General features: G+C 46.8%; 8 protein-coding genes across 9 annotated transcripts; 5 read left to right on the top strand and 3 right to left on the bottom strand.

The window, feature by feature from the left end:
- Positions 1–197: 197 nt before the first annotated feature.
- On the top strand, positions 198–2,848 carry BDCG_07003 (uncharacterized protein). The gene has a single exon (XM_045422766.1). The coding sequence runs from the start codon at positions 697–699 to the stop codon at positions 1,720–1,722; it is 1,026 nt and encodes a 341-aa protein (XP_045278337.1). The 5' UTR covers positions 198–696; the 3' UTR covers positions 1,723–2,848.
- On the bottom strand, positions 2,424–4,703 carry BDCG_07002 (protein-ER retention protein). Its single transcript, XM_045422765.1, has 5 exons — positions 4,377–4,703; positions 4,257–4,306; positions 3,478–4,157; positions 3,087–3,409; positions 2,424–3,002 (listed from the first exon to the last, which is right to left on the bottom strand). Exons 1-5 carry the CDS (start codon positions 4,474–4,476, stop codon positions 2,929–2,931), a joined length of 1,227 nt encoding a protein of 408 aa, XP_045278336.1. The 5' UTR covers positions 4,477–4,703; the 3' UTR covers positions 2,424–2,928.
- Positions 4,704–4,835: 132 nt separating this feature from the next.
- BDCG_07000 (3'-5' exonuclease/helicase) lies at positions 4,836–10,843 on the bottom strand. Its single transcript, XM_045422763.1, has 3 exons — positions 10,142–10,843; positions 7,243–10,076; positions 4,836–7,144 (listed from the first exon to the last, which is right to left on the bottom strand). The coding sequence occupies exons 1-3, from the start codon at positions 10,273–10,275 to the stop codon at positions 6,918–6,920; spliced, it is 3,195 nt and encodes a 1,064-aa protein (XP_045278334.1). The 5' UTR covers positions 10,276–10,843; the 3' UTR covers positions 4,836–6,917.
- On the top strand, positions 4,866–6,524 carry BDCG_07001 (peroxisome biosynthesis protein). Its single transcript, XM_045422764.1, has one exon. The coding sequence runs from the start codon at positions 5,017–5,019 to the stop codon at positions 6,109–6,111; it is 1,095 nt and encodes a 364-aa protein (XP_045278335.1). The 5' UTR covers positions 4,866–5,016; the 3' UTR covers positions 6,112–6,524.
- On the top strand, positions 10,136–11,933 carry BDCG_06999 (U6 snRNA-associated Sm-like protein LSm5). Its single transcript, XM_045422762.1, has 6 exons — positions 10,136–10,735; positions 10,812–10,868; positions 10,935–10,973; positions 11,034–11,061; positions 11,170–11,233; positions 11,376–11,933. The coding sequence occupies exons 1-6, from the start codon at positions 10,711–10,713 to the stop codon at positions 11,415–11,417; spliced, it is 255 nt and encodes an 84-aa protein (XP_045278333.1). The 5' UTR covers positions 10,136–10,710; the 3' UTR covers positions 11,418–11,933.
- Positions 11,934–12,441: 508 nt separating this feature from the next.
- On the bottom strand, positions 12,442–12,927 carry BDCG_06998 (uncharacterized protein; the record flags this gene model as incomplete). Its single annotated transcript, XM_045422761.1, has 1 exon — positions 12,442–12,927. The coding sequence occupies one exon, from the start codon at positions 12,925–12,927 to the stop codon at positions 12,442–12,444; it is 486 nt and encodes a 161-aa protein (XP_045278332.1).
- A 614-nt stretch (positions 12,928–13,541) lies between these two features.
- BDCG_06997 lies at positions 13,542–17,983 on the top strand. 2 transcript variants are annotated; one of them, XM_045422759.1, is made up of 5 exons: positions 13,542–14,979; positions 15,391–15,797; positions 15,889–16,306; positions 16,377–17,451; positions 17,533–17,983. In XM_045422759.1, exons 2-4 carry the CDS (start codon positions 15,515–15,517, stop codon positions 17,440–17,442), a joined length of 1,767 nt encoding a protein of 588 aa, XP_045278331.1. In that variant the 5' UTR covers positions 13,542–14,979; positions 15,391–15,514; the 3' UTR covers positions 17,443–17,451; positions 17,533–17,983. The 2 variants fall into 2 exon arrangements, with proteins under 2 accessions (XP_045278331.1, XP_045281922.1); XM_045422760.1 differs by lacking the exons at positions 13,542–14,979; positions 15,391–15,797 and having other exon boundaries at positions 15,864–16,306; positions 16,377–17,555.
- Positions 17,984–20,292: 2,309 nt separating this feature from the next.
- On the top strand, positions 20,293–22,271 carry BDCG_06995 (3-dehydroshikimate dehydratase). The gene has a single exon (XM_045422758.1). It carries the CDS (start codon positions 20,783–20,785, stop codon positions 21,998–22,000), a length of 1,218 nt encoding a protein of 405 aa, XP_045278330.1. The 5' UTR covers positions 20,293–20,782; the 3' UTR covers positions 22,001–22,271.
- The last annotated feature ends 30 nt before the right edge of the window (positions 22,272–22,301 follow it).

Here is a 22,301-nt window from a genome sequence, read left to right as displayed (position 1 = left end):
CTTGATATTTTTTGTTATGCTGGCTAGTATGGAGTATATCAAGCTCAATTGGATTTCGGACATTTTCCTTTTTGGGCCAGAAACCTAAATCACGTGATTATTCTATTTTGAGACTGGTGATAGGAAACCATTCCCCTTATGGTATAGGTTGTCCATTTTTATATAACAAGCAGCCAATCACAGCCCTCAAGATGAGCCCCACGGCCAGAGCCTCATCCTGCGTCTGTTTCAACGTCCTCAGAATATTTCTCCACTCGCTGCGCCCCTCTCTCGTTCCGCTGCGTGTACGCTCTTTATCTACTAGTCTTCTTGCTTGTGTGCAGCTCTCTCCTCGCTGTAGCTCCTCCTCGAGTCTCCGTCGCTACGTATTTCATTTGTTTTAACCCATATTTTGCCAACCAACTCCACCCTTCCCTCAGACCAACATTCCTTGCCAGATCCGGGATTTTTAACCAATCCCCCACCTAGCGCCACCCACATCTCAAACCCGGAGATCACCTCTATAGATAAGAGAGACTGATTTTAATACATTGGGGTCTTGGATATCCCCTATCGGGTCGCCGAATTCATTGCTCGGACTCGGTGATACTGTGTTAGTCTCGGGATTTTTATATTGGAGTCAAGAACCCCCCCCCCCCCCCGGCTCTACCAGGCCCTGTCTCTACCGACTGGCAGATTCTCCGTGCCTCGTCGATTATGAGACGCTTGCGGAGACTGGCTTCGAGGCCATTCCTGCTTTTCGTGCTGTTTTTATGTCTGCTGGTTCTAGTTGGCAAAGTGGAAGCGCAAGCCCCAAACCCAAGACCGCCTCCTAGAACAACAGATGCCCCCAGTCCGGAACCCACAAACACCGGAACCAGCGAAACCACGTCGCAAGAGACTGAACAACCAACTGGAACAACCGAGAGCGTCCTTCCTCCCATTACAACAACAACAACAACCACAACTGATCCTCCTACCACAACCACCGTCAGTTCAGCCAACTTGCCCTCAATAACCAGCGATAGTTCTTCCTTGAGCCTCCCCCCGCTCTTCAGAACACCCACCCCGCAAGTGCCCCCACATGCCGGGGCTCCGTATCTCCAACCCACAAGCATCCCAGATGGCTCTATCTTCATAGGTGTTGGTGGCGCCCTAGGCTTGTTCGGCCTGATAATATTCCTTTGGCGAGTGCTGGTAGCCTGGTCTATCAACCGGTCCGTCCGCCGCGCAGCAACCCGCCCCGATCTGTCAGATACAACCCCCGCGCTCCTCAACAAGCGAAGATCCGGCGTCTACCCTCAATTTGCGCCTGGCGCATCCATGTCGATGGAAAAGATGGGCAACAGCGGTGCACGCCTTTCTGGATTACCACCGCGAACCCACACGCCAAACTCGAGCCTCTTCTTTTCCCCAACTGCTGGTGCTGGCCTGCACACGAGCGGGAACAGGGGTTCCAGCTACCTCCCCGCGGGATACTATGCTACAGGCTCCACCACCGCCCCGGGCCAATCTATAGGTCTCTCGCCACTCGGCCCGCAGACGCAGGGGTACCCCCGCACGAGATCTACAGGCGGTACCACCCCGCCTGCCTCTCCCAGTCTTGCGCCGACAAGTCGAGGAGGAGGCCATGAGCAGGGCTTTCCTTCGACTAGTAGTGTGAATCTATCGGTTGCGCCACAGGGGCGCGCACCAAGCGCGTACCTAGAAGATTTGTTTGAGAATCACCCGCCTAGTCAATGATAGTTGGTTTAAAGCTTTTTTTTTTCTTTTTCTGCTGCTCAATTCTTTCTTTCTTTCTTTCTTTCTTTTTTTTTTTTTTTTTTTTTTTTTGGTTCTGACGTTTCAGATGATATAAAGTTAATATATTTTCTTCTACCTTCTTTCTTTTCTTGGTTGACATTGGCTCCCATGCAATGTCCTTATTCGATTTTGGCTATACAAGTAAATAATTTAAGACTTTTCTTTTTTGGGATCCGCTTTTCCTTCCTTTTCTCACTTTTCTTTCTGGTATAAAAAAAAATGCTCCTCCACTCCTACCTTCTTGCTGGTAATTTTCAGGGGTTTTCCTTGCCCTACCAAAATCCCGGTTATACTGTTTGATTCTCACTTCGTATTCACCAAAGAAGGCATATCTGCTGCTCGTTCCCCTCCTCGAATATTTGCCTAGGAACTTTTGTGCTTAGAGTTGGAGTTTCTGCTTATTTCCCCACTTCCCTTTACGTCGCCTTCTTGTGCCTCTTTTTTTTTTTTTTTTTTTTTTTTTTTTTTTTTTTTTTTTTTCATTCAACCCGGTGCGAAACTCTTTTCTCTTTTTTACATTCCATCTAAGGTATATTATATTACACATTGTTTTCATAGCGAAACTTTTTCTCTTGCTTTTCCTTTCCTTCTATCTTCTTTTATTTATTCATTTTGTGTGTCTTTTCACGCTCTTCTTTTGCGTATGCGCTTGCCTTCCGCCCCCACCGAATTTTGTATGTATCCTCTATAAATAGCTTGGCTATCTTTACAACCGTATAAATCTCATATATTAGATTCGAACTCTTTCATTCCTCGTTTCGCTCACAAAGTAACTGTAGTAATGTTTTTCATGGGCGTCATTTTCTCCCTGGGTTTTGATCTGAGTTTGTTTCCAGCTAGGGTTTTACATTTGCTATGGTACTCTATAGACTACTGTTGACTGGGATGGGCCTGGAGAAATTATTAGAGAACTAGCAAGTTCGAGCCCCATTCGAAAATACAACAAAAAGAGATATTATACAAAGTAAACCGAAATATAAATTATATAAAATAAGAAGGATATAATGTACTGTAAGCACATGTACATGGAATGTTATCTCAAAAAGCTCAAAAAGTTTGTAGACGCTAAAGAGAAAGAAAAAGGGTGACAAGACAAGCTGGAGAGTAGCAGCCTCTTTCCCGCTGTCCGTTTGATCCATCTATTATTTAATCTTCGTCTATCTTGCCGTTAAATTCGCCTAGGAGTATATCATCCGGTGCTGGGCCAAGGTTATTCCGGACTAAACGTTTCAATAGAATGACCACGTTAGCGACGTTATATATAATGAACAGGAACAAAAAGAGGGGTTCATCATGGCACTCACCCCACTCCGTCTCAACTCTGAAAAATATCCAAATCCACCGCCTAACAACCTCAAGGAGCATGAGCGCAAAAACGCCGCCTTCTATATCATTCACCCAGTCCAAACGAGCAGAAAGCCGAGAAACCCATGTAAATCGTAAAATTAGGTCGATGACAATAGCTGAATAGTACATTTCGTTCGCGTAGAAATACCGGTGGCGACGTAGGCCGAACGGGTGGTCCGGGTCGTTGGGGTGGTTCAGCGCGGAAAATAGCGTGAGGTCCCAATCTTTGGCGACGTCCCAGTAGAATGTGAAAAGTGAGTTAACGAGCGCGGATAGAATCCTGTATGATATTAGTGGAGGCGGCCTAGGGGAAAGAGGTTTGATCGCGCCATTTTCATTGGAACATACCATAATCGATGTAGGCTTTCTGCACTCATAGAGGAGGTAGCCGGGACATGATTGCGTTGCAATGTAGTTAATAAAATTACAGGAAAGGCGCTCGAGTATTTGAGCGCGTTTGCAAGGTGCTGTCCACCCCAACCATCCACGCTCCTGTTTCCCCTTTGCACCCGGCCAAACTCGATCAGGCACTGCCTGAGTCGAATTGCGTTGGGGATGCAAATAAGCAGGGGAACAGCAATTTGGCCGCCGCATTTCCTATTCGGAATACCGGTGCTAGATGCGTCGGATGAAAGGAACATGCAGGCGCTGACGAAGAGGTCTCCCAGGATTTTGGAATAACTGGTCAGAACATCCGCAAGTATTATGTCGCCAAATTTCCCATCTTGAGTCTCCGCAAGCCCGCCAATGCTAATCCGCTTCAACGCAACGACGAACCTGTGTCGTCCAGTGCGGGAGAGCCGGTGAAGGGGGAAGATTAGGAGGACGAAGAAGAGGAAGAGGTAGGATTGCGGGATTATTTCCCAGGCGATAACGTGCTCCGCGGAGCCATGTGTCACAGACCAGAAAAATAGGATGGATATCACAAGTGGGATTGAAAGTAAAGTTGCAAGGTGATATGTGGAACGGTACACGGGCACCTGGTGAATGGACGATCGAGACGGGTACCGAATCAAGGCCGGAACATCCTGAAGTATGTTAGTTGGTAACGCTCCTCTTGACATTTTTATTTGGTCCTAATGCTCTTCTTTAAAGGCTATAGAGATCTTCGACAGGAGTATACGTACAATTTTGACAGCTGATAAGTAATGGAGGTTCAGTCCCCATCCCCAAACCCCTAGATGGACAGAGTTAGCGGAGCCAGAAAAGAAGATATCCTAGAGTGAAGATGTAGGAAAAGAGCCTACCTGCAACTAGTACGATGGCCACCCGGTAAGGTAAAGGGAAAAAGAGACTGAACCGGCTTAATTGGTCCAGGTTGCGGTTCACATCATGGTCTGGATCCATATTCCATCGCAATTGAACAAATGGCCCTCACGGAGCTGTCTCGGACAAGCGATGCAGGGGATTGGGGAGGAGGGTAAGAGGAGGCGGAGTAAGAAGATAGCTGGTAATGAGCGACTTGAGAGTGAGTTATTTATTATCTGGTATGTTAGATACCTTGTATTAGCTTTAAAAAGCGAGAAGACCGCCAAAGTATCTTCCGCAGTTTGGAAGCGTACGCTGCGTAGAAGCTATTTCGAGAAAGTTGGCTATCAAAATTTCCTATTTGGGACAAGGGGCGACCAACCCTGATTATGTCATGAATTATGTCATAATTCACGTGATGATAGTCTCGTGACATCTCCTAAGCCGAGGCAAACTACGGCGGAACCGAAGCTGGATAGACAGACAAACTCGCACTCGTTGCGCTTCTCAATTGACTACGACGAGACAGGTATATTATATTATGTGAACTTTTGGATGATATTGAGCTTTTAACTGGTATATCGAACCCACTTGAAGCTCGGCTTATCCCCACCTCAGCTATCCTATCCATCTTGCGAGATGGATTCTGATCCAGGTGCTGCGCCGGCTATAAACCCAAAACCATCAGCTACCCCCGTCTCGCATTTCTTCCCATGGGCCACATCTCCAGATATTATACGCAGCCATGAAAAGGATGCGTACATTTCCGGGACGCTTTCAACTCAAGCACACACAATAATTCGCGCTCTACGTGGCGCCAGATTCGCCCACTCTCATACCGATGCCATCAAAAACCTCACTGACCTCCTCTACCTTTCTCTCACAACGCTTGTCGGAAACAGAACACTGGGCGAAGAGTATTGCGACGTGGTACAACTGGAAGATGACTCATTACGACTACCATCGCTGGCTCGACGGGTCGGATATATCCTCAGTAGCATTCTAATACCATGGGCATTACAGCGGCTTCTCCCCGCCCTACGACAGAAACTGCGGGCAAAACTCCAACGCAGCGTCGCCCGCTTACAGGCAAGAGCTGCATTACTGTCCTCCAAACAGGAAACGCCCTCTAAACCTAACCTCACACTTCGTTTCCAAACCTATGTCCTCGACCATCTTGATTCCCTCACCTCCCTCTCCCCAATCTTCGCACTTAACCTGGCCGCCTTCTATTTCTCTGGAGCATATTACCACATATCCAAACGCATCTGGGGCCTTCGATATGTTTTTACAAAACGAATTGAAGATAATGAAGCTAGAATCGGATATGAGGTACTAGGCGTCTTGCTCGTTTTGCAAATCGCCGTGCAGGGAATCCTGCACGTCAAGGATACAGTCTCCTCCTTCACAGCTGAAACAGCGGAGAACCAACAAAGCTCCGACCAGAAAACAGCCCTCAAAGCAATATACTACCCACCATCCCTCCAATCGCTACCCGCAAGCGAGGCGCGATATGATATGGCGAATCCCACCAACGCCGTGCTCGCTTGGGTTCCGCCCGGCCAGCAACGGAAGTGCACCCTCTGTCTAGAATCCTTTAAAGATCCGAGTGCGACAACGTGTGGACATGTATTCTGCTGGACGTGTATACGGGACTGGGTGAGAGAGAAACCTGAGTGTCCGCTCTGTCGGCAGGAGGCGTTGGGCTCAAAAATCTTGCCCTTGAGAGGATGAAGTGCCCCCCGTTATTTTAAGATCTGACTGTGGAGCGTGGATATTGATATCGTATATAGCATATGTATGACTAGTTGCCATTGTTAGAATTGATATCAATATAATATAAGCCATACACGCCGGTGTGTAGGTGTGTATGTATGTTTCCCGCATTCCCATTGTGAAATTTTGTACCGATGTGGCAATATTTGTCTATATGACCAACGCCGAAAAATTTCTAATAGCACAGGACTAATAGAACAGGACATCAATCATTTAAATCATCCAACTGATCCCAAAGGAAAATGTAAGGTACAAATACATAGAAGATTATGGAAAATGGGATTCCACTACCCGGAATATTCCCCCAGAGGTAAAACTAGAAACGGCGCGCCCTAGTGGCGCAGGAGGCCATGCATATGCTTGATATAAACGGGAAACAAAACGTAGATATACACAGAAATTTAAAATAAGGTATTGGAAGGTTTTGGGGAGTGTATGCTGATGTCATTCCAGTTTTCCATACGAACGCTTCGTATATAGAAAAATATGGACGCACTTTATCAAGATTGTGGTTTTAATGTTTTATATCGATGGTTTTCGAATAGTGTAGATAAATGGGTCGTTCGGATAGTACAATGAGGCTCAGCCTGTTGTTTCCCGTCACACCTGCCTGAAACATTGACCTTTGAAAAGATGGTAGGAACATTGAGAACAGGGGCGGCGGCGACGGCTGTAACCAGGAAGGCAGATCTAATCCTATCGTTAGACTCATACCAGTAAGACAGAAAGAGACCCATGATTTGTCTTTGAAGGTCGGTCCTTTGCTACTGCTGAGTTTCCGCGATTGATGTCTTGATTTCACTGTCGCACAAAGCGGGGATCTTTTCATTCTCCCTGAAATTGTTCTTCGAGTGAATTTTCTTAATAGATCCTGTGACAGCATAAGGGATCACTGGATGGTCCGGGCTGGGTGGGACTGGCTCCAGCTTGAGTCTTTTAGCTTCGAGTACATGGAAGAGCTGCAAGGCGGCGTAAGGATCCGTTGCAACGTCTAAGTGGGTGGGTTAGAACTAGATGACCAATGGAGAAGGGGGGGGCGGGGGGCATAAATAAAAGAAATTTATCAGGTAATAGCCAAATCAAACTTACATTGCACCTGGCGGTAATTGAGCTTTTTCGACCATCCGCCGCACCTAATTTCGGGGTCCTTATCAAGTGGCAAGCCTAAATGCTCTTCAACTTGCTCAGCGAGATTCACCAATCTCTTATTGATGAGTTTCGGATTGAGATGGTGCTTTACCACTTTGTGCAAGCGGCTAACTTCGCAGAGGTTGGTTGTCTGTAGGCCCAAAAATTTATATAGCCGCGTACAGTCAGCCCTAATGGCGACGCCCACCTTGACAAGCTCGGGAGATTCCAGTAGTCTTTTGAGAGTGGGAGAGACGAGGTGCTGCGGTGAATTAGCTGGATTAAATAGAGCTAGGTGGAATACGGCGATTCGCTCCTTGCTTGCAAGCTGTATCATAGAAACATTATCTACAAGCGCATCACGAGTAGAGGCTTGAGCCTTCCATTCAAGGTCGAGGCCGACAACAGTTTCGGACAGAAAATGCTGTGCTACCCGTTCCGACGTCTGGAGGGAAGTACAATAGTGAACAGTGATGTCTTTACCATCTGGTGTTTTGTTCAGATTATAGCTCCAATATTTAGATGGTGACGTTTCGGATTGGCCGTTGGATGCATGTGTGGAAGAAGCGGAAAAGCCGCCTGCAGCTTTGGTATGATACTTGGAAAATGGGACCCGGTTAAAAAGTCCACCTAGCCATCGTGAAGGTTGCTTCTTGGGTGGGGTAATTCTGACCAGTGATGGCGTTGGCTCGGTCACCAAGGGTTGATCTGCACTTGCCGTCTTTGCCTTTGACTTGATGCCGGATCTGGGTTTTCTTTTAGCTAGCTTTGATATCGGTGGCTCTGGACTAGTGCTAGAACGTTTGGGTTTGAGTTTTGTCCGTTTTGATGGCGGGGATGAGTACACTACGGGCTTTGAGCGAATGCCAGAACGTCTCAGTGTTTTTGCTTTGATCACACTCAATGGCCGTGATCGAGATACAGTGCGCGTGTTGGATCTCGATCTGAATCTATTCCACACTGCATGCTGGATACGAAGCCACTCAGTTCTCTGATATTCATCCACCTCAGCGTCTCCTGTACCAGATTCGTTACCGGGAAAAGTGATTTTCGACAGTTCCGATACCCAGTGACGAATTTTCTCTATATCGGTTTGATTTGGAAGAACAACAGTGGGACATTCACTGCTGTGTAAATCAAGTTGGGCAAGTCTTTCTTCGCTCTGAAGACGAAGGAAACTGATTTCAATAAATGCTTCAAGTTCCACGATGAATTCGTCGAGCCATAAAAGAGAGAACTGACTGTGCCATCTCTGCAGAGACGGTTGGAGTACGGTAGGCATTCTATAGCCTCCCTGTGTAGCAATGTCTATGACGCTGACAAGCTGGGTCACGGCGCTCCTGATTGAATGGATGCGGTTCCGCGAGGTAATGAAAGGGGCAATGATCTCCCACTGTTTCCAGTAAATACTGGACGCCGGTTGTGTAGCGTAAAAAAGCTGGAGGGTGTAAGCAAAAACTGAGGCGGGATCTAGATTTAAATCACTCTTCGCTAAAGCTTGAACCTCCCGGCTTCTCTTCAACATATCGACTAGCCATCGTTTGTGCCTAGATTGATTGTGGTTCCGGGAACTGGACGAAAATTCCCGGATTGTCTTATTGGCTTCTTCGATTGTGTCGTTTATCGCGTTGCGGTATTGACCAAAAGCATCGTTTGTTGTAATGGAAAAGACATGAAAATCCCATGCATTGGGGACAGAAGCATGTTCCGAGAGGTATAATCCGATGCTCAAATACTTTCGCCAGTTGTGGCCTGCAATGGCGATGAGTCTTTTATCCATGCCCAATATACCATCATACCTGAGAAACATCAATTGTTCTCTTTGAGGTAACCAAGGTGATTTTCCCAGATATTTAAGATCTGAAGAAATAGCCTTCAAGGTCCTAGAATGGACCGTACGAAGCCAGCTTTGAGCATCAAGATAAGCTCGCCGCCGTTTGCGGACTGACACTTCGATTGAATTCCAAAAGCGAGTCAACTCTCGCAGCCTGACAACGTAAATATCGTCATGATATAACCTTTTCAACACCGTGTCTAAGAAACTCGTCACTGCTATGTCATGCATGATAATATTATATCTTATATCGACAAAGCGACTCTCGAGCGCCCGTACACGCTTTACCAATCGCTTGATGTGCCGTCGGCGATCGACTAGTTCGACCTCCCGCACTTCAATAGGCTCGAGCTTCGGCATATCTACGGAAGTAGCTATATCGATTTCAAGATCCGGCGGTGATGGTATGAAGGTAGGGATTTCAAGTGGTCGAGAATCCTGCGCTGCAGCTGCAGCAGCGATCTGCGCATCCAACAATTGTAGGCGCTCGCTGTAGTCTTCTTCGAATTCTACCTGATCCCATAGCGTGCCAATTGTCGAGCCCAGAAGCTCTGGATTTATAGCATGGGTTTTGCGATGCTGGAGGATGCGCTGTTCCAAGGGCGGTTCATCTTGTGGCTCGGGAACGGTGATTAAGGGAGCAAGGGTTTGCGCCAATATAGCACGCGGATCCTGCGGTACACGTACCCGACCTTTCAGCTTGACAACGGCCGGTGTTTGCGGAGTTTGCGCCCCGAACAATGGCTTGGGCGCGAGGGGTTTCGGTGCGAGGGGCTTGGGCGCGAGGGGCTTGGGACTTGGAGGGGGCTTCCGGGCAGCATAGTTTATAGATGTGTCAGAGAAAGCTCGCCATGGCGTATACATCAGTCGTGCTCCACGCCATGGGGAGAGTGTTCGAAGTTTCCGATTTCTTGATATGACGTAGGTCACGTTGGAGGAATGGCAATAATTGCGGCTTGGCCTAGAAATCGCAGAGAATATATTAGCATGGTTGAACTGTAGAACAGGTGAGAACAAGGCTCTCACCATCCGCTGCCCAAACGAAACCGCAAATGATCATTTTTGGACTTGCGATTCCCTTCTGACGGAATACGCCAGCCTGAGCATGTTGCCGAAGAGCATTGTCTTAGCCCATGTGGTAGCAGGGCTGGAGACAACATTATCCAAACGAACGAGGAGGCATGATAGATATGAACGAATGTAATCTGGCTGATTAGTCAAGGGCAGCCATTAACGATACTCCCTCCACCATCAGAACACGATACAGAACAGGTCCAATGAACTGGAACTAATGTTGGCGATGGATGCTTCTCCTTTGTCTGAAGAGAAATTTCCGTTCGCCGCATCGGGCTGTCGGAGTTGACATAGCTAGTTAAGTTAACTATTCTCAAAGCGGTTAGATCCGTAATGCACCACCATCATCAACAGGCCAGATCCCGCAGAGAAGCGCCGCCAATTAGGAGTATAGTAAATGCAAGTGGCTTGATTTCTATGCTGAAATACTCTTGCCTTCATTTCTCCAACTATATCTGTGCTTCGAACGGAGTTTGGGAGTGTTTCAATTACTTCTCAACACCGAAACGATACTCTTCACCATGGCTTCCCAGCTTCTCCCTCTGGGTAAGAGCTGGAACCGCTCAGTTAAATGCGTCCATTGACTGTATAGCATTGGCGTGCTAACAACTGTATGCTCTAGAGTTGATTGATAAATGTGTTGGTTCGAAAATCTGGGTTGTCATGAAAGGCGATAAAGGTGGGCAACTTTGTCTCTCAGATATTCCACCCTTTTCGTTCCACTATAAACTAACATCCAATCCAGAGTTTGCCGGCACCCTACTCGGTTTCGATGACTATGTCAGTACGTTAAGCGCCACTGATTCATCTTAATTGATGGCTATTTGGCTAACATCTAACCCAGATATGGTTCTTGAAGATGTCACTGAATTGTATGTTGAGATTTAACGCATCACGAAAAACTTTTCCCTTGATGTATTCAAGAATGGCATTGGCCCGCGCTGCGCACTGCCAAAGTCCACATTCTGATGTCTCTATAGTGACTACACAGGGGCTCAGACCAAACTACCAAAGATACTCTTGAACGGGAATAATATCTGCATGGTAAGTACTGCGTATACCCTCCTACCTTGGATGTTCCTTTCAAAGGTGATTTTTATTGCCTTGTAGGCCCGTTTGACTTCGTTCTCCCCCCACCCCCCCCTTCCTTCTCCCAAACAAGATGGCAACTGATTGAAAGAAATAGTTGATCCCTGGTGGGGAAGGCCCCGTTGCTGCCGGCTCATAGCGGAAATCGCCGATTTTAAGCCTGGAAGGTTCCGCGATTGCGTGCTATTCTCATGGCTATTAAACCGCGTGTAGCACGCGCAAATGTATGCATCACACTGAACCACGAAACTCGGTATCCAACTGAATCCTCGTGTTGTTGCCGTATGCCCCTCTTCTAATCCCTGATCGAGACGATATTGAATCCACGGGGCGGGTACATGAGGATTTTACTTGCTGTTTCTTCTTTTTCTCTTCTAACCATCTTACCTACTTGAGTCTGCTGGCGTTTTAAGGGATGAAGGATAAAAAGGCTATGTTAAATGATAATAGGCATGAAGACATCCCTATCATAAATAATTCAAACCCAACTGCTGGGGCAGGGACCAGCACCGAATTGGTACTGACCCTTAGTTCCTCTCTAAGTTAATATTTTCTTTTCCTACTCCATTTCCGTTGTTGCTATATTCCAAAGTTTCCAGGTTCGAAGACATTCAAATCTCTTCCTCGATCTAAGCCGAGAAAGAGAGATTGGGTATAGTCTCCACTCAGATTTCTTCAGGGATATATAAAGTCAATGGAGGCGTTAACGATTGATATGGATAGTCATCTCGGGAACGTATCTCAGTCCCCAGTTAAGCGCCTCAACTATTATAATGAAATAATTCATCGGTGGAATTTAGAATACAAATAAACAACACTTGTGTATTTAACTGATCTATTGGGAGTAAACAGCCGTGCTTAAGACAGCATGAGAGATTTTTCAAAAAATCCTGTATGGAGTACCTCTGTCGCATAGAAAAATGCAAGTAAAATTCACACAGGAAAAAGGCGGAAAAAATGCAACAAAAAGATCGCATGAAAGGCAACCGAGAGAAAAATCAATGAAACATGCACGCTAGCGAATGTAAATATGCAATGCTCCGCTGCAGAACTCCAGGGGATCCTCCAATGAAATCATAGAATGCATGACGAAACTCCAGGTATTAGCGTGTCGGGACATGGGGAAAGTGGCAGTGGAAAAGAGAAACGAGTCAAAAATACATTTATACTTCTTTCCCCTTCGTTGGCGAGGCGCGCCTACTACTAGGCTCTTTACCACATTCGTCCTTCGAAATTGACACATCCCGATTAGCCGGGCTTGGGTTCTTAGCGCGCTTGTTCTCCTTGCTACTCGCATTGGCGCCGGCGCCATTGTCCTCAGCCGATTGCTGACGGACTTCCTCGAGCTCGGACTCAGGAGCAGTGTCAGATGGGATGAAAGCAGTCTGCTGGCTAGCGACTTCTGCGTGTGTACCACTGTTTGTGCTTTCGGTGGATCTAGGGTCCAGATCGGACGGGCCTTCATTTTTGGAGTTTTGCTGGGCCTCCTTGTGGGCGGGTGAAGCGGTTGTGAAGCTTGATGCAGAGAAACGGTTTGTGAAGCGCCGTTGGGCCGGGCGGGACGGCTGTATGACTGTAACTAGAGCGGGTTTGTATGAGGACGCAAGATTGAAGTTGGAACGGCTAATGGAAGCCTGCAAAGTGGCCATGGCTGTTTGATAGAGAGAACGAGAGAGTGGGAGTGATGGCGGTGCGGGGTCAGGAGATGGGCGGAATGAGTTTCTGATTTTTTCTTCAATGATAAGAAATATCTGTCGAGAGTGATATATAAAGCAGAGAAACAGTGGTATACGCAGCAAAAGGCAGGCTAGCAGCGGTAGAAATTGGAAGTTGAAGCGAGAATGTGCGAAGATCAGAAAAATGGAGAGGGGGACATTTTTATATGTATGAAATGGCGGGGCTAAATGTCATCCAGGCATCATGAACAGAGGTTCTGTCGTTCGTGTGTAGCGCCATGCCTTACCCTGCCCTACCCTGCCCTACCCTGCCCTGTTATCGCCGCGATTGTGGAGGGCAATCTACTAATGTAACAGCTGGAGATATCGCCGTCGCTGATTTCTCGGGCTTGCGGCGACGGCTCGGTTGAGTTGAGATGACGAAATGGTGAGTGAGACGGCAAAATCAGTCATGTGACTCAGTAATGGTCACATGATCAAATGCTTGGCAATATGTTGGTCATACCTAGTGTTGTGATCCTGAGCATTATATTTTACACTCAATCGGATTCTGAGGGATATCCCTGTAAATTAGTATCTGGGGTCTCGTTGGCTGGTGATGTGAGTTCCTCATCCCCTTCTCCTGATTCTGTACTATTTCGTGAATGGGGATAATGTGTTACGGCAGATCTCATGTTGCTCAGCAGGTTTAGCCGCTTGAGAAATCGGTAAATAGATGCAGGAAAAAACGAACAGGCTGCCTACTATGCTTCTGCTGCCCGTCTCTGGGCACAGTGCATGGGCTGTGCGAAGAGCAGTCACACATAAGGCCCGCATACAAAGGCAAAGGCTTACCCTCAGCCAGTGCCAATCCATTGATGGCTAGATGTTGATCTTCTGTACCTGGGCAGTCAAAAGAATCCAGAACGGTACCTAGGTATCTTTAGCCTTTAGGCTCCCCCAGGATCGCGGCTCTGAACCTTAATTAATCTCTACTGTCCGGCGATAGCCACCGGTTCCATGGCAGGTGTTTTAACTTTAAAACATAGCTTGAAGCCTCTTTGCCTAATCATACTTCGGACAACCGTTTAGGGCATTTCTAGCATATTTCTAAGCTTTATTTTTATTTGATCTTATCCGGGTTTTACTTGACCTCCATGTCGCGCAGAACAGCAGAGCCGCCAACCTTTTCGTTTATTGGTTTTTATTCAAAGGTTCCTGTGTGACGGCAGCCTTGGAGGGGTTTGCATAGAATGCTTATTCGTGTACCTGCCGTTCGAAACACAGAGATATTGCGGCCGCGGCCAACAGAGCATATCTCGGATGTATTTAGGCTGAGCTGCAGACCGGCGACAATCATTCCATTGCCAACCAAAAGATATACCCTCACTGCGTTTAATCTATTAAGCTCATGATAATAGAAGAAACTTCATGTCATCTCAACTCTGCTGATGCTCAGCGATAGTCTGTGAAGCTGATCGATTGCCGTGATGGCGTTCCAAGATCCTACCGCGCGGTGTACTGCAGGCTGCATGTAACAGCTAAAGCCAACGCGAATCTGACACCGATCTACACATCAGCGCTAAATCCGAGAATTAAAAATGGCAGGCTACATAGAGAATGAGAATGAAGGATGGCAAGATTCCCCCGCGAACTCAATCTTGAGGGCTTCCGCAGAATATCCGCCTCATGACGACATTTGCGTTTTCAAGTGGTGACCCAGAAATAACCGGAGTCAAACAATAGAAGGGATGACCGCGGAAAGTACTGGCATACCCATTAGGCTTGTCTGTTCCCTTTCCCGCCCTCGTCCCACTACATTCCACTTGCATCTTGCCTGCTCTTCCACCCTTCCTTGCTCTAGGCTCCATTTTGGTCCATCTTCTCTCCTCTCCTCCTCTTCTCTTGGAGGACGGACGTTGGATTTGTTCTCCACTCCTCTCCCTCTCTCTTTCTAGCTCCATAAACCATCACTAGACAAGGTATTCGTGACTAGTAACACTTATTCTATTCCCTAACCCACTAGTTGTCCAACCTTCTAAACTGGTGAGTCCTAAGTGTCCTGTTGACTGTGTCAATTTCTATTCTTCCCCCTTTGCTAGCCAAGGAGGCCATTCCAAGTAGTTTCCCTATCCTACATTTATATGACAACCCATATCCTCCCTTCTCTTTTGTACGGTGTGCGCAAGCAGCCGCCCTTACGGCCTTGGGTTGGACATTTTCCACGGGCGTTATAATGGATTTCATTTCAAGGGATAGGATTATTTTTGCAATATCTGACATATTACGCTACTCTTGAGCTTCTCATTCTGTTTATTCTCTTCTCGTATATTGCTCAAGACTCTTTTATTCTCCTCTCGACCAATGGCAGCTCCCTATGTTCATGAATCCGCCCATGCCCATATCTCCTGATTGCTTTCACTTCTCACGCCTAGAGCAGGGCTAATGAAAGATAAGATTATACAGGGAAACAGCGGAGAGAAATAAGGGGCACCGCAACTCCTAGGCTTCTCGTCTTTATTTCAGCTTTTAATACTCATACAATTTTCTCACAAAGAACGTGAAAATTGGAAGAGCAATAATGGCGGACACGTCGAATGAGGAACCAAAGCCTACACCTCCCAATGCGAACCCAGTCGATGGTAGCGACGGGACATCCGAGGGATTCCATGATAACATCTTTGCTCGCTTCGTGGACGGCTTCCGCCGCGATCCTAATGCCCACATTACCAAAAAAGAGGCTCTGACCACTCAGGACAAGCAATTTAACTTGGAAGCGGCCGTTTCCAACACTGCATCGTCCCCTTTGCAACGTAAACTGAGAGGCCGACATTTGCAGATGATAGCAATCGGAGGATCTATTGGTGAGCTAGTAGCCCTCGCTATTAATTTTACGTCAAAAGTTCTAAATTCCATTAATATTATCGACTAACATAATGTCACGTATCATACCAGGTACTGGATTGTTCGTTGGGTCCGGAAAGGCTCTTGCAGATGGCGGAGCTGCTTCCGTCTTGATCGCGTTCATCCTTGTTGGGGTTATGTTATATTCAACTGTTCATGCATTAGGTGAAATGGCCGTGCTTTTCCCGGTTGCCGGATCTTTCTCTGCATTTTCGACCCGCTTTATCGATCCGGCCTGGGGATTTGCCATGGGCTGGAACTATGGTTTACAATGGACTATAGTTCTGCCCCTGGAGATTGTGGCTGCTGCTATAACCGTCAGCTACTGGAACGCGCCAGTTTCGCCTGCGGTCTGGGTCACCATATTTTACTTGCTGATTGTATCCATAAACTTGTTTGGCGTTCGTGGGTATGGTGAAGCTGAATTTGTGTTCTCCCTTATCAAAGTTATTGCGATCATCGGGTTTATGTACGTACCCACTCTACCTTCTGCCACGGCTATTTTGTGTTCGCTGACATTTAATTTTCCCCTATTATAGTATTTTGGGAGTCATTCTAAACGTTGGTGGCGGACCAAACGGGGAATATATCGGCGGCAGATATTGGCGCAACCCGGGGGCATTTCATAACGGATTTAAGGGACTTTGTAGCGTCTTTGTTACTGCTGCCTTCGCCTTCGCCGGCACAGAAATGGTGGGTCTGGCTGCTGCAGAAACTGCCAACCCCCGAAGAACAATACCGACAGCCGTTAAGCAAGTCTTTTGGCGGATAACCCTATTTTATGTCGTTTCTTTGGCCATAGTCGGACTGCTTGTCCCATACGATGATGTGCGATTGGTAACTGGTGAATCCAGCTACGACGCCAACGCTTCTCCTTTCGTGATAGCAATAAGAAACGCTGGGATCCAAGGGCTCGATTCAGTCATGAATGTCGTTATCATGATTGCCGTACTTTCAGTTGGGAACTCTTCAATATACGGCTCTTCACGTACTCTTGCAGCCCTAGCTGAGCAAGGCCAGGCTCCTCATGTTCTGACCTATATCGATCGTCGGGGCCGCCCACTCGTTGCAATCGGCATTTCTTCCGTTGTCGGACTGCTTGGCTACCTTGCTGTTGCAGAGAAAGAACAAGGTGCGATATTCTCTTGGATGCTTGCGATTTCCGCACTGTCCTCCATCTTTACCTGGGCGTCTGTCTGTTTCGCCCATATCCGGTTTCGTCGTGGTTGGAAGCTCCAGGGACGCAGTCTTGATGATCTACCCTACCGTTCTCAAGCAGGTGTAGTCGGATCGTGGATTGGCCTGATACTCAATTGCCTTGTCCTCACGGCACAATTGTGGGTTGCAATTGCCCCCGTTGGTTTCGCCGAGATGACTGTGAAAGAGCGAGTCGCAAACGTGTTTGAACTCTACGTGGCGGTGCCGATTATTATTTCATTCTACTTTCCATACAAGTTCTGGTATCGTACTAAAATTATACACGCCAGAGACATGGATCTCGACACTGGGCGTCGTGACCTCGATATCTCACACTTGATCGCAGAAGAACGTGCTGAACGTGCCCAGTGGCCAATGTGGAAAAAGGTCTACAAGACTTTTTGCTGAAAGGTCCTGGTGCGCAATTTATTCCCTCTCTTACGGGTCCCCTATCTGCTACCCATAAAATCATCGGCTGATGTTAGTTCAAAGGAGCAGGGCTAATAAATCTCGTTTCTGTCCCTACTATTCCAAGCGTATATACATCTTCGTTAAGAGAAAACCAGCGAAAGATCTCCATATGCCAAGGGGAAGCCATAGTTAAATGGGACCCGGGAAATCAGTCTGAATTTAAGGGCATGATACTTTTTTATTTTATTTTTATTTTATATTTATTTTTTAGGTTCAATGGTTTTAACACCAAAAAATGTTCTTCGTTTGTATTTTCTACTATGCTAGTTCCCTAGGGCTCGTGGGCGTATATGGATAGAAGGGAATGCCGGGTGGGTCTAATAATTATAGGTTGACATGTGTGAATACTGAAATTATCAATCGTTTGAAAGGCCCCTCCTCCCTTCCATGGTTTTGCTTTTTGCCTTTTTGGGTTTAATTACATATTCTAACAGTGAATATGATGTCTGGATTAGCACTTGGGGTCCCGAATGGATCGGTTGAAAAATGTTAGCAGGAGTTTCGTTTTGGTTGTTGGCAGGAGACCATTGCGATAAACGTAGTTCGGACGATTTAGAAGGAATTGAGGAAAGTTGCTAGTTATCCTGCGAAAGGCCATTTGTATCTACACGTACAGTTCATGTACATGTACATGTACACATGTGTACATTAACCTTCATCGGCTAACACCCCGACGGGATATAGGTCTTAGCCGTCCCAAGAGAGTCTAATTAGCATCGACTTAACTCGGGCCGAACTTGCTGATCTGTTCGGGTTTGCGGGAGAGAGGGGCCACCTCGGCATTGGGTGGTGTGGCGCCAAATAAGGGAAGCAGAGTCACCCTCGGATACAAACTCAAAATTACGGGATGTATGAACTAGCTTTCCCCTCGTAGTGAGACCGAAGGATGAAGCACGAGTAGCTGGACATCTTCCGAAAACGGAGACATTTACTGTCCGCCTGATAGATGTCGTGGGGCACGCGTTCACGCGGAACAGAGAATTAGAGAGAAGCTAGTGTTTATATCCGTTGAAATGTTGACGGTCTGCTAGACCAAGGATTGGACGAGATTCCGTGGGATGTCTTATGTTGCCGATAAAGATTCAGATATGAAGTGTGGGAGCACACACTCCGCTCCCCCAGCGGCCGTTGACAATATATCTATATATATTTTCGACTTTTTGGCTCTAGCAATGGTCTGCTGGACAGTGTTTAGGATAACAAAACAGACAGATTTCATGTGAGACTCGTCTAGATGGGGCCGAAAGTGCACTGTGGCATCGACGATGAGTGGTGCAATGTTAACTTCATTATCCGCATCAAGTGGACGTTGTATCATGTATGTGAGGGCGTACACAGAGCGGTCTAGATAGCAGCGTGATAAGTGGAGAATTCAGGAGCTCCTCCGAGGAAGTGTCGGAATGTAGATGGATGTTGGAATATGTTCTCTACTTCAACTTCACAAAGAGAATGGAGAGGGCCACTGCTACCTGTTCTGTGTTCTGTGTCCTATATGCAGTGTTCTGGGCCGTGTATTGTTTTTGACGAAGGAATGAGTGTTGCAGGAAGAGTAGGGCTTTGGCAGTAGATTCTTTCAGAATGACACTGTCTAATAGCCGCTCTGAATGAATGCAGGAATACCACTAAATCATGCTCAGAGCTTCCTAGGTACTTTGCTTTGTACTCTTAATGTTTTCGCCGTGCAGTACTTTTTCGGGATTTTGTGAGAGCCCTCCCATTTTTCAATTAAGTACTGCACATGTACCACATACATAACATTGCACGGAGTATCCATTTCTGAAAAGTGGGGAATTTAAGAGAAGCTCTCAAACTGTCCTTGTGAGGATTCTCAAAAATAATCCTACTCCCATATTTGGGCAGGCATTTTCTCAAATAGTTTCTGCAGGGAATTTGAAATCCCAAATTTAGGGCCAGGCGGGAGATAGTCGGCGGTGGATCTTGGAAAACAATGGAGGTTAACTTGCGTACGACAAACAGGCGACGGTGGGAGCTAACGTTAGTTAACTACTTCAACAGAGTAAGTTGAGTTTCCCTAATATAACTACGCTGCGTAGATCCGGGCAGGGAAAAACTGCTTATTTCATCCTAGGGTCTGGAAGTTGATTTCAGTCTCGCAGTTTATTTAGCACCACAGCGACAACGACCTATTCATTTCAAATAATTGAAGCTCTTAGCCGTTGTAACCCTGCTGTGGGATTTAAGTCGGCAATGCCTTAGATGAAATAGGAGAAACAAAGTGGAACTCTCCTGGTAGGAGTTGTAGCTGGAGCGGGGGACCACAGCTCGTGCAATTCCAGTGGAATTGGAGAAAATGAAACCAAAGGAAGGGTTTGGGGTTATGTTCATTGGTGGACTTAGGCCCAACCTTGCTCAGCTCTGCACAAGGGAGAAAGGAAAAGAAAAATTATGAGCTGACTACACCGTACAAAACCTATACAAGCCACTTTCGTATCTAGACGGCAGTGGCGAGCTGGGGTAACCTGGCCAGGGGCGTGGATGGAGCATATGCACAAGAGGAGGGGCCGGGATTCTGTAAATCCCCAGCTCAGGCACGTCAAGGGTTTGATAATGATAATAGCTGAAGAATGCTCTTTATACAATATTCTTGATTTGAAAGACATATTTTGACTCATAGAGTGAATGTTGGGTGATTGAGAAATTAAGGAAAAAGAGGGGCATATGAGGGGATGCTTGGTGCCGAGCCCCTAGTACACTGACTTCTTGATCGCACAGTACCTCTCCTATTAGCAATGGAGAGTTTCAGTTTGGACTGTTTTGTTTTGTTTTGTTTTTTCTTCTTCTGTTGGCTCTTGAGGCCAGAGGACGAATGTCAAGAATTTGGATTATTATTGATCGAGTGATTCGCCCTCCTGGATCGTTGTGATAGGGTTGCTTAGAAACACTTTTGTGTTCTTCCACCTGGCATGCATACGTCAAGGTGATGCTTTTCAGGAGCGCCATGCTATGGTTATATAATACAAACACCCTCCCTAACCCTCCGATGTTGAACCTCTGTAAACTACGGAGCTGAGAAGGAAAGAATATTAACTTATAAAAGAGGCTGTGAAGTTCACCTTTGGTGTGTACAGAGAGATCTCCATACTGTTTACAGGGTGCTTCATTTTGCAACCCCTCCCACATCTAATTCCCCAACAACGACAATCTTTCGGACCTGCCCGATGAAGTTGTTTGTGCCTCATTTCAAAAAGAAAGTCAAGAAATTGTCTAGGCGATTTAATTTCCCCTTATCTTCGTCCAGTATCCACAATCCTCGAAAATGGCGATCGGTCCGCGTCTGTCGAAAAATCGTGCTGCAATTGCAACAGTTTCGCTCGGGAGCTGGAAATATCATAGCTTACCTGACAGGCTCCGCCAGGCGGCCGATGCTGGGTTTCAATCTATTGACTTGATGGAGAATGATTGGGCACAATACTTGAGATCGCACCTCGGTGCTGTCGACGACGACAAAATCTGGGAGCCGACAGCTGAAAAGTTAGCAATTGCCAAAAAGCTAGGCAACTTGGTAAAAGACCTGAACATGTCAATTGTCTGTGCTCAGCCGGTCCGCCAGATTGAAGGGTTCACGGATCCCAAAAAGCGCATGGCGAATTTGGCTTCAGTGGTGAATCGGTTCCCCTTCCTGCGAGCATTCGATACAGATATGCTATTTCTAGTCTCGAATATCGGAGCCGAAAATAGCACAATTGAGCTGAAAACCGTGGCAAACGACCTGCGAGAGATTGGAGATATGGCAGCAGCCTTCTCTAAACGGGATGGAGGCCCAATGATCAAGATTGGGTATGAGGGGCTTTCATGGGCACTACGAAACACTTGGTCATCCACATGGGAGGTAGTCCGTGCGGTAAACCGACCAAATGTTGGCCTAATCGTCGATTCCTTTAATTGGCTCGCAGTCGAGTTCGCCGACCCGTACAACAAGGAGGGCCATGGACGCATCTATCCTACGCTGGAAGAATCGCTTGATGTTCTCTGCTCATCCATTGCATCTATGGTGGCTTCAGTGCCTGCGGAGAAGATATTTCTCCTCCAAATCGCGGATGCAGAGCTGGTGGACACAGCAACCTTGAACCTGACTCGATACGAAAACCCCGATGCACACGAGCTGCTGCCTTGGTCGAGGAATTTTCGACTGTTCCCCATGGAAGAGGAGCGGGGAGCATACATGCCCGTTGAATTAATTACAGCGGCTATCCTCGCAGCGGGTTACGAAGGCCCATTGTCGATGGAGGTATTTAGCAGGTCACTCGAGCGTCCGGATGCAGATGTCCCCAAGACGCATGCACAACGAGGCTTCCACAGCTTCGAGGTGATTATGCAAGCTGCAGAATTGGTGCCAAAATTTTGGGGTCCAATTGCTCCAGCTTGCGCAGAAAAGTGGGGAGCGAAGCTTCTCGACCAAACACGGACAAAAGGCGCAGATCGACCTCTCACAAATGGACATGGAGAACCCAAAATGAATGGGGTAGTACATTAGGTTCAAAATTTGGAACACTCAAGCGTGGGAATGTGGTTTCTCGTTTCTGGTTTTCTTAGTTATGCTTTTGATTAAATGCTTTATGGTCCAATTTGTTGCGATTTTAGTTCCGATTACCCATTGAGTACTAATACTGAGTACTGAGTTGTAGCTAATAGTATTAAACGCCGCGTCCGTGAGACAGTAATTTATTCTTGAAGAAGCTCTTCCAAAGGTTCAAATAAATTGCTAAAGGCGATAGTCTGTAGGGCCTCCATTCCGGAAGCTCCTCTCACTCACTAGCAAGATTCGTTAAAAAAAG

Source organism: Blastomyces dermatitidis (assembly GCF_000003525.1).
Source record: "Blastomyces dermatitidis ER-3 genomic scaffold supercont1.7, whole genome shotgun sequence".
Taxonomy (NCBI): domain Eukaryota; kingdom Fungi; phylum Ascomycota; class Eurotiomycetes; order Onygenales; family Ajellomycetaceae; genus Blastomyces; species Blastomyces dermatitidis.
Note: the sequence above shows the minus strand (reverse complement) of the source record. Positions and strands in the feature narration are given on the sequence as shown.

Excerpts from the sequence above, each read along its gene's own strand:
- BDCG_06995 (XM_045422758.1), top strand. The coding sequence starts at position 20,783 with ATGGCGATCGGTCCGCGTCTGTCGAAAAATCGTGCTGCAATTGCAACA.
- BDCG_06999 (XM_045422762.1), top strand. The coding sequence starts at position 10,711 with ATGGCTTCCCAGCTTCTCCCTCTGG. Across the intron at positions 10,736-10,811 it reads TTCCCAGCTTCTCCCTCTGG|AGTTGATTGATAAATGTGTT; the intron begins GTAAGAGCTGGA and ends TGTATGCTCTAG. Across the intron at positions 10,974-11,033 it reads CGGTTTCGATGACTATGTCA|ATATGGTTCTTGAAGATGTC; the intron begins GTACGTTAAGCG and ends CATCTAACCCAG.
- BDCG_07003 (XM_045422766.1), top strand. The coding sequence starts at position 697 with ATGAGACGCTTGCGGAGACTGGCTTCGAGGCCATTCCTGCTTTTCGTG.
- BDCG_07002 (XM_045422765.1), bottom strand. The coding sequence starts at position 4,476 with ATGGATCCAGACCATGATGTGAACCGCAACCTGGACCAATTAAGCCGG. Across the intron at positions 4,158-4,256 it reads ACTTATCAGCTGTCAAAATT|GATGTTCCGGCCTTGATTCG; the intron begins GTACGTATACTC and ends AACATACTTCAG. Across the intron at positions 3,003-3,086 it reads CAGAGTTGAGACGGAGTGGG|TCCGGAATAACCTTGGCCCA; the intron begins GTGAGTGCCATG and ends TGAAACGTTTAG.
- BDCG_06997 (XM_045422759.1), top strand. The coding sequence starts at position 15,515 with ATGGCGGACACGTCGAATGAGGAACCAAAGCCTACACCTCCCAATGCG. Across the intron at positions 15,798-15,888 it reads AGCAATCGGAGGATCTATTG|GTACTGGATTGTTCGTTGGG; the intron begins GTGAGCTAGTAG and ends GTATCATACCAG. Across the intron at positions 16,307-16,376 it reads ATTGCGATCATCGGGTTTAT|TATTTTGGGAGTCATTCTAA; the intron begins GTACGTACCCAC and ends CCCCTATTATAG.
- BDCG_07000 (XM_045422763.1), bottom strand. The coding sequence starts at position 10,275 with ATGTTGTCTCCAGCCCTGCTACCACATGGGCTAAGACAATGCTCTTCG. Across the intron at positions 10,077-10,141 it reads TTTCGTTTGGGCAGCGGATG|GCCAAGCCGCAATTATTGCC; the intron begins GTGAGAGCCTTG and ends TGCGATTTCTAG. Across the intron at positions 7,145-7,242 it reads CAATTACCGCCAGGTGCAAT|ACGTTGCAACGGATCCTTAC; the intron begins GTAAGTTTGATT and ends CCACCCACTTAG.
- BDCG_07001 (XM_045422764.1), top strand. The coding sequence starts at position 5,017 with ATGGATTCTGATCCAGGTGCTGCGCCGGCTATAAACCCAAAACCATCA.